This window comes from Serinus canaria, chromosome 5 (assembly GCF_022539315.1).
Source record: "Serinus canaria isolate serCan28SL12 chromosome 5, serCan2020, whole genome shotgun sequence".
In the NCBI taxonomy this organism is placed as follows: Eukaryota; Metazoa; Chordata; class Aves; order Passeriformes; family Fringillidae; genus Serinus; species Serinus canaria.
The window spans coordinates 27,534,157-27,547,793 of record NC_066319.1 but is presented as its reverse complement, the minus strand read 5'-3'; the positions used below and the strand labels follow the sequence as shown (position 1 = coordinate 27,547,793).

General features: G+C 37.7%; 1 protein-coding gene across 4 annotated transcripts in view; it reads left to right on the top strand.

The window, feature by feature from the left end:
- The window catches only part of SIPA1L1 (signal induced proliferation associated 1 like 1), a 199,067-nt gene that overhangs the window by 162,954 nt on the left and 22,476 nt on the right, over positions 1–13,637 (top strand). For all 4 annotated transcript variants that reach the window (XM_018907576.3, XM_009102016.4, XM_018907573.3 and 1 more), the window contains 2 exons: positions 1,220–1,495; positions 9,465–9,614. In XM_018907576.3, coding sequence (XP_018763121.1) covers positions 1,220–1,495; positions 9,465–9,614 — 426 coding nt within the window. The remainder of the gene's footprint in view (positions 1–1,219; positions 1,496–9,464; positions 9,615–13,637) is intronic.

Sequence of the window (13,637 nt, the reverse complement as noted above, 5' to 3'; positions counted from 1 at the left end):
AAGCTGACCTACATGTGCTTCAGAAGCACATCTCATGCCTTTCAACTGATAATTTAATTTAGGCATTAAGACTGGAGGGTAGACCAGCATAAAACTGCAAAATGAGTATACTGTGGGCAGCAAGACCTCAACACTGACTGTTTCACTTTGTCTGTTCCTATTAGACCTTGCTTATGTCAGCATGGCCAGATAACAAATTCTGTCTTGTGTTTTGGTTTTTGCAGGGAAGATATACTAATATTTCTTACCCCTCATGGTATAATTGCTTAGAGGAAGAGCTATGGGTTCAAAATTTTGCACTGATTTTTTATTTTTCTTTCCATTAGAGAGTGATGTATGTGGATAAAGTAATTATGATAAAACATACTCAGTATTCACTCAGATATATACATACATATTTGTCAAGAGAAATGCCAAAATTATCCTTACCGAAGCAGAAGATCCCATCTTTTTTCCAAGTGCCTCATTTGAAATATATGCAGAAGTTTGCCTTGTTTCCTATGTGGGCTGCATAAGCTTATGTCCTGTTCTAGTCAGATTCTTATGCTGTGCTGTTCCTCAGGAAGCATCTTTGGGGTTTGGCATCTACAGTTTCTAGCAAGTCTTTTCATAATGTGCAAATTTATCAACTGAGGTACTCCAAAGCCAAAGGTGTTTGAAAGTTCTGTCTAGTGCCTTATTTCATGTGACTCTTGTCTTTTAATGTGTGGGCACCAGAAAGATGTGTCTCAAAAAGAACAAACATTTCAGGTCTTATTTGTCTGGGTGCAGGTAAGTTCTAAAACACATGGCTTTAGGAAGGGGAGATACCCTTCTCACATATCTCTTTTAGCTTTTCTAGCCCAGTATCAGATAGAGAGTATCAACTGGAATGCTGGAATGGATGGCTGTAAACTCTTCTGGAGGGACAGACAAGGACAGGCATTGGGTTAGGGCTCAGTGATGGTGACAACAGGGTTGTTAGTGTGTGAGAATCAGGGCAAAGTCCAACAAGGAAGAGTCCATTGTAGTCTGTTGTGTATCTCTCACCAGGATGAAATCCATCATTAGTCCTTTTTCTTGTGCGAGCCTTCTAAAATTTGTTAAATAAACATTTCTTAAAAAGAAAATCTCATACTTTCATAGAATTGGTTCAGCTTCTGTCTTCAGGTTTCCCTTCTTGTGATTATGGCACGTGTTTTTATTTTTTATAGCTGCATATTACTTTCTTCATTTCCAGGAGTTCTTCAGAAAACTACCGTATGCCAGTGATGGAGTACAAAGTGAATGAAGGAATGTCATATGAATTCAAATTTCCCTTCAGAAATAATAACAAATGGCAGCGAAATGCAAGCAAAGGGCAGGGACCTCATGTGGCTCAGGTGCCCTCTCAAATGCAAAGCCCAGTACCATCTAGGATTAGCTCTGGAAAAGGAGAAGGGAAAATGCCACCCCCAGAACGAGCCAACATTCCCCGAAGCATCTCTAGTGACGGGCGCCCGTTGGAGAGCCGGAGGTATGTGTCTTCTTCACAAATGGCTTCTCATTGCTGCTCTGAGTCTTGCCTGGGAAAATTCACAGGAGTTTTATCTAAGTATCTGAAGACTGCTTTTAATCTTGGTTTTAATTAGTCAAAAGACAGCATGACTATGAGTGAAACAATAATCAAAAGGAAATAGCTTTCCTGGCACAATTAACCACAAAATAAAGTATGCTGGGATGTTTCTTTGTGTTGGATGGTATTCTCAAACTGCTGTGATATTTAAGTTTCAAATGAGTTACAGAGTTTTAGAGCTAAGTGTTCATGAACGTCAGCATTTTGAAAAAGTAAATCAAAAATTTATCTTGTTCATGGGCTTGGTATTGCCTAAAGCACCCAAAGCAAAAATAGTATCTAACAGGGTTTTTAGCAAGAGAATTCTGACTAGTATAGAAGGAAATTTATCTGATTGGGGAGTGTTCAGTGTTCAGACATTTTAGGCTAGAGGAGAAATTGTTCTAATTTTGGATTTCTCCAGGGTGGTTTGGGGTTTTTTGTTGTTTTGAGTTCTTTAAACAAGAAAGCGATTGTTAGGAGAGGGGTATCAGGGCCATCATGTAACAGTATTTTTATTCTTTCATGGAAAATTACATATTTGATAGCATTCAAATGTACTATCATTGGTTTGATTATCTATACAAATCTGTCTCTGCATTTGCAATGAGATCTGTGGACGAAAGCAAGTTAATAGCTTGTATTTCTTATTTTGGACAATTCCTAGGGAAAAAAGCTTTAGATAGGTTCTGATCATCTTTGTGGGTGAAAAATACAAAGCAGTGGTAATAAGATGTATATTGTGGATAATGTAAGAGAGTTCTAATGAAGCAACTTAAAATCTTTTTCACATCTTGAAGAACTGGGGATGGAAAAACATGTTCACAGATGGTACAGCCAAGACCAAGAAACTACCAAGGTGAAATTGAAACTTCTGTGTTGGATACCTTGTTAGGAAATTACAGTGGTTGCTAAGGACTTCATATTCTTACTTTCTTTTTCTTAAATATATAAAGCTCCCATCTGTGGGAGTTGGAAAAAAAGTGCAACACTGGAAGCACTAATAATTTCATAGATGACCTGACTAGACTGTCTGTTAAAAAAAGGTTGCAGAAGCCACTGAAATGCTGGACTTGATTCTCAAATTATGTATTTGGACCAACATAAAAATTGCATGGCTACAGGCTATATCTGCCTCTCAGAGCTAAAGACAGGCAGATGCTGAACTGAAAGGAAGAGCAGCTGAGCTGGTGGCATTTTTTTGCTCTCTCCAGTGCTGAACAATCTCCTTATGTGGCTCCAAGAGGCACAGTAATACCTGGGAAAAGCTTAAGGCAGTGACAGACTATTGAATTCTGTTGAGTTTCTGGTTTTTCCAGATGCTTCCATCTCATCATGGCATTAACCAGAGAGCTTGGCTGCAGTCTTGAGTTGGCTTGGTTGAAGAGAGCCTTTGGCTGCCCTGGGAGAAGTGGTATTAACAACTGTGTCTTCCTTGTGCATAGAATTGTACACAGGCAACTTCACCTACCTAAGGCATTCAAGATTTACCCAGTCTCTGGAGGCTTCTAGAAGGGGGGTTATGGCCTGATAAATGTTTGCAAAGTGAAAATTACATTTTCTTAGTCAGTATTTGTTTTCAAAAAGTGAAACTTTGACTTTTCATTTCCTTCATTTTCAGGGCATGTAGCTGGTGGGTTGTTTTGATTGGGTTTTTTTTTTCTCCTCTAGGCATTCTTTTGAGTATTCTTTTTATTATTATTCAGAAAGGGTTCTATTGGATTTTTTCATCCTTGAAAGTATATTATCAAAGTAGCTTTAAAATTTCACTGGGAATTTTTCTGGATGCTTGAAAAGTGTCTTCTGTCATCTTTCTGGTCTGCTAAACATGTTAGTCTTGGGTAAATCAAGTTTAAATATATCATCACATAAGTTTAATGTCTTTTCAGTTAAAGGGAAGAAATTTTATTTTTTTCATTATAAAGAACTACAGGAGGGGGAAAACCTCAGCAATAAGCTCACTGCAAGACTCATTTGTCTTTTCTCTTCATGATAAAAGAAAGCTTTGCTTTTCAGAAGGCTCAGATACTTCTTATTGTGTAAAGTTTTAAAATGAACAAAGGTGGGTTTTTCATAGCCCTCTTAACTGCTGTCTCATTTGGTTTTTCACCACTCGTTTTCATATTTACCCTAAAGAACACTGAGGAGGAGGTGCTGAAATCTGTGCATGTTTCTGGTGCAGGCAGTAGTGGTGGTGCTCTGCTGTGCTTTGCTCCCTTTAGTCCATTTAAATATGTTAGAAATAAATAAAATCTGCATTAGCAGTCTTGAGAACAGGAGAGTTTCACTTCAAATTCATCTAAACATTGTCTCCCCATTGAGACTGCTGTTGTAGGTGGGAGAGAGTGTGTTGCTTGACAATCCCTCATTCTGCAAAGGCAGACAGATGCCCTGTCCAGCTGAGTACTTACATTTGCCTTCTTTGGATTATCTTCATATATCCAACTTACTCACTTATTTTCCCTGATCTTCACAGTACCTGGATCCTTGAATGGAGTCATTATTGATATAGGTGGGTATTTGTAGGTAGGAAAAATAACCCAGAACTTTATAAATGTAAAATAAATCTCTAATGTTACTGCAACATTAAGACTACAAAATCTAATATTATAAATTAAATAAATTCCAAGTTATGGTGTATTTCACAATATTAATTACCGTGTGGGATACTATATAGCCTGTTACCCAGAATGAATATCAGGCTATGTTAAGGAAAAAACAATAAACCACATATGTGTGAAGTAAACCAGGGCTAATGTTTTTAGTGAACATGTAATTATAGCACTTGATTTTTTATTCCCCCCCCCACTTTTCAGGTTTTTTGTTCACTTGGTTTCTTCACTGTAGTAAGAAACAATGTACAAGGAAAGGAGAGGAGATAATGGTAGGTAATTATCTGTTCTTAATTAATTTGTCAATTAAGCTGGAACCAGTTTTAACTAAAACTTGATTGACAGACATTTGAAAAAGTGTGGAAATCAGTGAAAAGCATGTTGAAGACTCAAGTCTGGACTTGAGCACTTCAGTCTGCAGCTGAGTACTGTTGCATGAAAGCTCAAGGCTCTCAACTAGAAAATTTCTGAGCACAGTTAATATTTCAAACCAAATGGAAATCTGAATTACAACATGACTGCAGTCACACACTGGCAGTAAAATTCCGCAGTATGGAAGTATTAGAACAATATCGTTAGTTGGTTTTGTGTCACATTGAGGACTTTGAAGCACATTCTTGCCCTAAGTCTCCATACTTGAATGATGGCCATGTAGTCAGTGAAAGTAATTATGCCAGTTATAGTTTATAGGTTAATTCCTGCAGGCAGATTGTATTTTAAACTCTTCCCATATTACCTAAAAATCCTTATCTGCTGCTGTGTCTCTTGCATCAGTGACATTTTTCCAAATATAAACAAACAGGTGTCTGTGCTCATCTTGCTACCTGTCAAGTCAGCATTGTAGTACATGCACTGCCTACCTCATGGGGTTTGAAGATTTGATATTTAAATGTTCTCAAAACATTCTTCAAATTAAAGCATGTACTAACGTGAGGTTATATACCATATATTTCCTACCAGCTCCGGGACCTAGAGCTGGATGTCTGCAGTGGAAAAACCAGAGGTTTGTTAGTATGCATGCCTGTGCAGCCAAACTCTTGCAAGGTAAAAACATCTGAGAAGAGAGCCATGAAGTGTCATGTCAAGGTTTGGCCATTCTTGTTTGAAGAAGGCCATCAATGAGCCCAGAGATAACCATAAGAAATGCTTACAGGTGTAAAGAAAGACTCTTTTTACAAGGTCTGACAATCCCCTGGCTGTCTGCTGTGGAAGATTGCCTGGAGCTGGGTGCAGCACCTGTACTGCTGTGGCTGCTATCTCTTCATCCAGGCTTCTGCTAATTGGTCTCTTGGTAGTTCTAGACCTCCTACTTGTTCTTTTGTCATGAAGGCTAGTGAGTAATCACTGCTTGCTTGGTCCAGTGTAATTCATGTTTGGATGAAGTGAAGCAGAGAGGATAAGTTTCCCTATAATCCCTGGAGCCACAGAGCTTGTTCAGTGTGTCTTCATACACAAACTCTTCTGTACAGCTGGTGTCCCGCTGCCTGCCTCTGTTTTGTTGTTACAATATGCGTTTTCTGAAAGGTGATGATCAACTTGAAAAAAACCCAAAAACTTGAGAAGGTACAACATGACAGCATAATTGCCTTTTCTGTTTCATTCACTGTCCCCTTCCTCAAAATTGCTGGTTTTTTTTCCTTTTTGAATTGAATGGATTGTTTTCTTTTAAACATGAGAGCATTTGAGACAGTGTTCGCAGGAAATTGTTGTGGCTTGCAGTATTACTAGGATTGTAAAACTCAAACACATGGAAGGTAAGCATGCCAGAATTAAATTTGCTGTGCTGTTTTTTCCAGAACTCTTGTGTAACTGTGTATTCAGATGCTTCTTTTGATTAAATTACACGAATTTCTTGTAACAGAGGACATCTGCCTCATTCAATTCACACAGTGGATGCAGCTCATTAAAGAAGAGCTATTTAATTTTTCTTTTCCTCTTCATTACTCTGTCCCTTATTTACTGGATGACATTCAAATCCTGTTGTAAAGATGCCATTACTAATTCCCCTCTAAGCTTTACAGGGGTGCCCATTACTATAGTTTCTGAATGCTTCATGGGTATTAATTAAACTTACTTTTCAAAATTCTTGTGTGAGAAGAGATGTCTTTGGCCCTTTTCAGATTAAGAACAAAGGTAGAGAGATAAATTATGTTCTAATTACTTGTTCTGCTTATTTTGGCCATCTCATATTTGGAAGTGTGCCCAGCATTGTTAATATTTTATATATTCAAATTATAGCCTCAGTTGACTTTAGCTGCTTCAGGAAGATTTCAGCTCCAAGATATAGTGGGCCTTGGAATCAAATAAGGCCTTTTGAGAAATTAAAATTAGTTACAACAAATGAAAAATTGTCATTAACAAATACAGTAGTGGTCACATCGGAGGGCTTCAGTGAGCACAGAGTTAGAATTCAGTTTGCCAAGTCAGCACTGACTGTAAGGCTATTTTCCCTCCTCTGCCAGCCTGACCTTCCTTTGCATCTGAGCTCAGTATAGTCCCTGCACCTGTACAGCGTTACAGGAAAAGGCACCTGTGTGTGATCTTGTCATTAGCCTGCCTTAGGCCATAGCACAAAGTGACCTAGACTGACATTTTCCCTCTGATGTGTGTACTGCATACCTATGCACACTGAATAGTGGGGAAAATTACAGCTAATGACATGGAAATTCATTTATTAAGAGCAACATGGATGCTTTCAATGTCTGTGCTGTCATATTAAACAAAGTAAATGTATGCCTATTCCACTCACTGCTTTCACAAAAGATGATGTTCTTCCCATACTTGGCAAGACTCAACCAGTTCTTTCAGGATGAACTAGATCTGTTAGAACTAAATCATGCATGGGATAATCCCAGTTCAATTGACTTCAATGTAATTGTATCTGTTTAATGTAATGGATGCTTGGCCTATTTTTAAATTCAATTGTGGGACTCATGCACTTAACCATTTTGGCATTCCTTTTTAAAACTCTTTTGAAATAGATAAGAGCTTGCTTTAGTATGGTTTTTAATTATAAACAAAAGACCGGCTTATATTATTTTAGCTATAGGGGCATACTGCTAACACAACACAATACACCTTTTGTCTTGGGAAGTGCCTTTCATCAAAAGATTTCAAAGCAGTTCAAAAAGTCAATTTGAACTAATTTGCTCTTAAGTTCTTTCCTCTTATGTGCTTCACACAAAATGAAATGTCTTATAGTGTTAGTGCGTTTTAGTGCAATTGTGAACTGTAACGAAAATATATGTGTGCTTTAAATAAAAGAATGTCCTACCTGACTGGTTGCTCATCCCTATTGTTCAGATCACATTTATAATGCAATTTTGTTTGCCCTCAAGGTCTTTCCTCTTTGTAAATGAGTTAGAGCTCTATGACATAGTTCTGAAATTTAGAAGTTCCTTCTGAACAGTGCTGTCACTTTTTGGCAAGGCATAGGAAGAAAAGACAAGACATAGCTGAATCTGAAATGAAAATGTAAGCATTTTTCAGCAGAAAAAATTTCAAAGAAATTATTCAAAAAGTAATTGGTTTCCTTGCCATCAATTCCAGTTTAGTCTTGGGAGAAAAGGTCATCATTTTAAACTGTGTATTGCTCTGCAAGTGTAACTGAGTTTAAATGTGTGTGCCTTTATATGTGAGCAAATGCTAATGAAAGAGCATTTTTGTGTGGCCAAACAATTTTTTCTTTTAGAGGAATGCTTCTGGGAAAATAAACTGCTTGGCTTATGGGTCCCCAAGTTTTCAAGTCTTCAACCATGTTCTTTACAAACAAATATTTCATAATAGTTGCTTGATAAATGTGGGATAAGTTAAAATATGTTTGTTAGACTGGAAAGGCATTACTGGAATTGGTGTAGTACTTACCATGGTCAGGCCTTAGATAATTCCTTTTTTGTCTCAGAAGAAGAGCTATTATTAGTTAGATGCACTTCATGAAATTCCAGATGGTGAAAATGTTTGATCCAGTTGTACTGCTCTTTCTATTTTAAGATTTTGTTAGTTTACTGCTTTCTTGCAAAGTACTTTGGAGGACAATACACATTTGCTATAAATGTAAATATAAATATATATACACACACTGTTTTGATATATATGCATATATAAGGATCATTAATCAGTTCAATAATTATTTTTAATTTCCAAAAGATTTTTTAAACTTTTTCAAGTTTTTACAGTATTGTGGTAAGAGCTAATTTAAAATCTGCCACTGCTTTAGAGATACAGATTAAATGGCCAGGCTAAGATCTTCTAAAGCCCAAGACCCAAGCTGGGTGCTGAGGCAAGTTATCTATATGTTTCACTGAAGTCATTATCTGTTTTTCAAATATTAAATTATTTAGCTTGTGCAAATTACTGTTTTCCTAGATAAAGGCTTTTGTTCACAGTAGGAGTTTGATGTTTGTGAATGGTATTAATTCAAACTTTGCTTGAATCACTGTAAAACTTTTGAATACTCAGTCACGACTGAGTAGAACAAAGAGCCAGCTAACAGCAGTGAGTTCTGCTGGGGTTTGGGAAACAAAATGCACAAAGCTAGCAGTTATCTAAGAAAGCCTTTGACTACAGAACAGGATATGAGTTGGGCAGTATAAGCCTGCTGCTTCCAGCCATTCTGCCCAGCTGCATGTGTTGCAGTTCGAGACTGTTTATTTGCTGTATGGTTATTCTGACAGGTGAAGGCTTTATGTGACTCAGGTCTTTGTTTTCAGAGTTCTTGATCTGTTGAGATAGTTTTGTATTAGAATGTTATAGTTTTGTATTAGAATGTTAAGTTTTAAGGTGGTATGTATAGATTGCATTGCATTTTTTTAGTCATTGTGTTTTAAAGACAAGTTTGGTGGCATAGAGCTAAGCTTGATACTCTTGGAAGAGTTTGCATAGGCAGCTCTCTACATTTAGTTTAAGTTCTAGGCAAGAGTTTGCTGTGAGAATTAGGAATATTTTCTTCTATTTGGTATTTTGATGAGGAATGTCATGTTTTGTAATTCTTTACAATCAATCTGTAACAACAGACTTTAGAAACCAGAATGTTTTCCTAGTGCATGCCAGAATTTTCTTCCCACATTGGCCTTTATTTCTTCCCATGCATCCAGGGTTTTACAGTTGATTTTCATGGTTTCCAGTAGATGAATAATGGGGAATTGTCTGATCCTTCAGCTGATAGGATTTCTGCTCTCTCCACGATGGCATTGCTTGCAGCTGTGGCAGTTTGCAGGGTGTTGTTGAGCATGCCTTGCAGTGTGATCCTGCTGATGTGAGGCTTCCCTTGCTCTGAGCAGGCTGTCCCCTGGCTCCGATGTCTACGTCACCGTCTCCTCCATCGCCTTAGCGAGGTCGCAGCAGTGCCGTAACTCTCCAAGCAACTTATCCTCCTCGAGTGACACTGGCTCTACTGGAGGCACTTACAGACAAAAATCCATGCCAGAAGGGTAGGCACCAGACTTTTTATGTACTCTGTTTCTGCAGATTTTTTGTTCTCTGTTCCGTTTGTTGTAATGTGCGCTCAAGGAGTGCTTACGCAGGCTCCTGTCAGCTGTTGTTTACATGCATGGAACCATGGCTGTTTTCAAACAACACTGTCATGCTTCTTGAAAAAGCCAGTTTTAAAAATCTTTTGCTTCCACTTTTACCTTGCACCCTAACTGCTCTCTCTGATCCTAGTCTGCAGCTGCTCAGGTTACTACACAGAAGGACTTTTATTTATTTAAAAACCTTCATTAAAGGTGCTTGTTTCGTGTGGCAAATTGCTTTCTTTCACAGATTTAGATTCTAAAAGAGAAGAAGTAATAGGTTTGGGACTTTGCAGTCAGTTAATAGTTGAAGCAAAGTAGTATTGAGTGCAGCTAAGATGTCTAGGCACAAAAGTGCTAATTAATCCACATCTAGCTTCTTTTTCACATGTTCACAGTCATTCTGTCTTAAGGCTTCCAACTTTCCAGAAATCTTCAAACTCTCTCAAGTGTCAATGCAAGGGGCAACTTGCAGAGGAAGAAATTAAATCTGTATCATTTTCAGAGAGCACCAGAAGGACCAATAAATCAAAGATCTCCAAGTAGGAAAAAAAAAAAAAAAAAGGCAGCAGAAAAGCTGTCAACTACATTCCAAATTACTTCCCATAGAGGAGATAAAGGGGCAAAACTGCTGATAGTTCACACTGCAGATCTTCCCTCTGAAGTATTCTTGAGTACTTTGCAGATCATTATGTGTTATTAATTTTGGTTTGGGTCTTCTGTAATGTAGGAATATCTTTGTTTTAAAATATATATTATTAGTAGGATTAAATGCCATTGTCCAGAACTGCTTTGTACAAGGGCACTGTTTTTTGCTTCTAGGTGCTCTGTGTCAGCCCAGAGAACACTTTTCTGAGCATGTGTTTGAAAAAGTACTGCTTCTTGCTCCACAGCACTGAAGATTTGTCCTCCCCTGTCCTTCCTGCATCTCAGTTTGATGTTTTATGAAGAGTCAATCTCTTCTCTGCTGCCCACCTTCATGAAGGCTTTGATTCATGACACTATCAGGCCTGTTCTGGTCACTGTTTGAGTTTGTGCTTACGTCCTACTGACTTTAGGAGATTTGCCCTTAAACCTGTTAAACTTTGCTGTGAGGAAACAGTAGATATAGGTGTATCCAGGGCTCTGCAGCTGGAAAAAGGCACTTAACCTCTTAATCCTCTGTAGACTTTCTGGCTCATTCACATCACTGCCAGCAGCATTTCAGTGTTACCTTGAATTCTGATGAGTAGCTTTATCGTTTGCTCTTTTCCAACGACATCATTTGCACTACAAAAAAGGTATTGCTGCCATATGTCCTTAGACCATCACAACCATAAGGGCTTGAGTAAGAAGGGATTTTCTGACACACTTTAAGGTTTTTTTTGAATTGTCCCCAGAGCACACCAGCACCCATCCCTTTTCCATCTTTTAAGGTAATTATAAACATATGTTCACTGCAGCATTCTTCAATCATTTTGAAATTTCAGCAGAGATGTGTCCTAGAAATGCTGACTATACTGTCATTTTGGAGTTGAAGTTTTAATTTGGTGCAAGAAAACAGTTTAAATGGAAGAATGAAACAAGCAATTAATACATGAACTTTTCATGGTCTTTATTGGATGCTCTTTAGAAAAGCCCCGATTTCTTTATTCCAATTATTTTACTGTTCTGTTCTATTCTTATAAGAAAAGCAGTTTGCCTCTCATACTGTCTTTGTACACATGAATCATACGTATTCAGGATTTCCCAAACATCTGCCAAAATGGTAAGCATGTAAAGGCTAAATGGAACACATGAAAAATGTGATTGTAAAGGAATGTTTTCCTTGCCTCAAGAAGCAATTTAATGTCTGTCCCTTTACTAAAAGCTGATGCCAGTTCCATGTTCATCTTCTGTTTAAGATTGGTCTGAAGGAGCAGGTTCAGGGCACCTCGGCAGGTGTTTGGTATCCCAGGTGGGGCTGGTCAGCATTACCCTGGATGTGTTAAAACAGGCAAGAGAAATTGAAACATTGAGTTGCTAAGATGTTAGAGAGAATGATGGGCTGGAATAAGGGCCAAGGGAGAGCCATGTCCTGAAGGTAGTCTTTGAGAGATCAAGTTCCAGTGCTCTAGATACACCACTCTCTGAGATTTCCCAGTGCAGGATATCTCAGCCTCACCTTTTGCACATACATTTATTTATTGTTACACAGTGTGACAATCGGAACGTTTGTGAAATTTAATGACCAGAAGAATGCTTGAGTCCAGCCTCTGTCAGACATTGGTAGAAGCAGTAATTGCTGCCTCTAGATTATTGATCCATATCCTAAGCTGAGTTTAAACAAAAACTTCACTGCCCTCAAGAATGTACATATTGATCTTGATGTGTATATGTGTGTTCTGTACACTTACACTGTGTTTGTGCATTCACTATTGCATCAATAAATTATTGTAGAAAGTAGAATTTAATCATACATAGACAGCCTATATGCATATGAACATAATGGAGGTTAGGTAGGAGGACATCACAAGAGAAAGCAAAATATTGATGCAATGCAACTTCATTGCACCAAGATTTGTTTGGGGCTTGGCTTTTTCTTTTAGATGCCAGCTTCTAGTTATTTTATCATGAAAATATATTCTTCCCATGAGAGTTTGTTTACAAATCATTAAAGTTAGACCACAGATCAGTGTTTAAGAAATCAATCAATCACCTTTGAAATGCATAACGTATAACAATACAAGATACGTATAACAATGTTTAGACTTGTTATACGTATCTTGTATTGGTATTGAAATCATCATGTTTCATTTAAGTATTTGATAAGAGAAATCCTACTTAGGCAGATATATGCAGGTTTTCCTTACTTTTTCTAATTCATCGAAATCTATGCCGGCTGTATCAGGGAGCAGTGAACAAAAGGGAAGTATGATCACATTTGGGTGAATTTTTAGAAGGCTGAAATTTCAATATGTGCTGCACATTACAAGCATGTTCCAGCTGCTTGTCTTTGAGGATGGGAGTGGGATTTTGTTGTTCTGAGCTGTATAATGTTGCTGTGGTGGGTTCATTTCAGTTTAAAAGTATGTGAACTTCAAGTGGGATAACCACATTGAGCTTGTTCTGACAACTGGGAAGGTGTCTTACATTGGAGGCTGCATGGGGCAGCCTGTAGCTCATAGACTGAGTAGACAGCACAGCTGGGCTCTTTGATTTTGTCTCATTTTATTAGACACTACAGATAGAGAAACTCATTGATATAGAGATGATATATCAGCTTGTAATTACTTTGTGTGTTATTCTGTGTATGTAGAGTTGAAGGATTTTCTTTTTCCTTCAGGGCAAATCTGATTAAAATAAAAATATCAGAAATGCATTATTCTTGATGAATTCTTAATGATTGATCTGCTATTTCTGAACCCAGCTATAATTCTTGCAGACTTAGAAGTGATTTATATGTAATACAGAACTGTAGATTTCAAGTCTTACAGGCTTTTAGGCATATGAGGCATATAGGCTCAGTGTGGCACATGGGCACTGTGTTCTCTTTTGTCATTAGCTTGATCTCCTTGAGTTTACTCTGTTTTTATTGATCTTTCTGAAATCCATCTGCCTATTCTGACAGGATTTACAAAGGCCATTGAACAGTTTTCATTTTGCTCTGAATGCTTTCTTTTACAGCAATAGGTGTATGTCTCACTACTTTCTTACACCTATGTTTAGCTTGCACTAATCCACTCAAATAATTTTATGATCAAATAACTTAGGAATTTCCAGAATTTATAAAACCCCAGGATTTGAGAATCCATATTCAATAGCTGACTTTATACACCCTTATTAAAATATTTGGCAGTGTTATTATTGTCCCAAACAAATCCATATTGTTGGCATATATGTCTGCATCACCCAGAGGTATGGCCTTACTACTCTCTTGGTTGGAGCCCAGGGAAGTGGCTGAGATCCATGGGATTGTCCCAA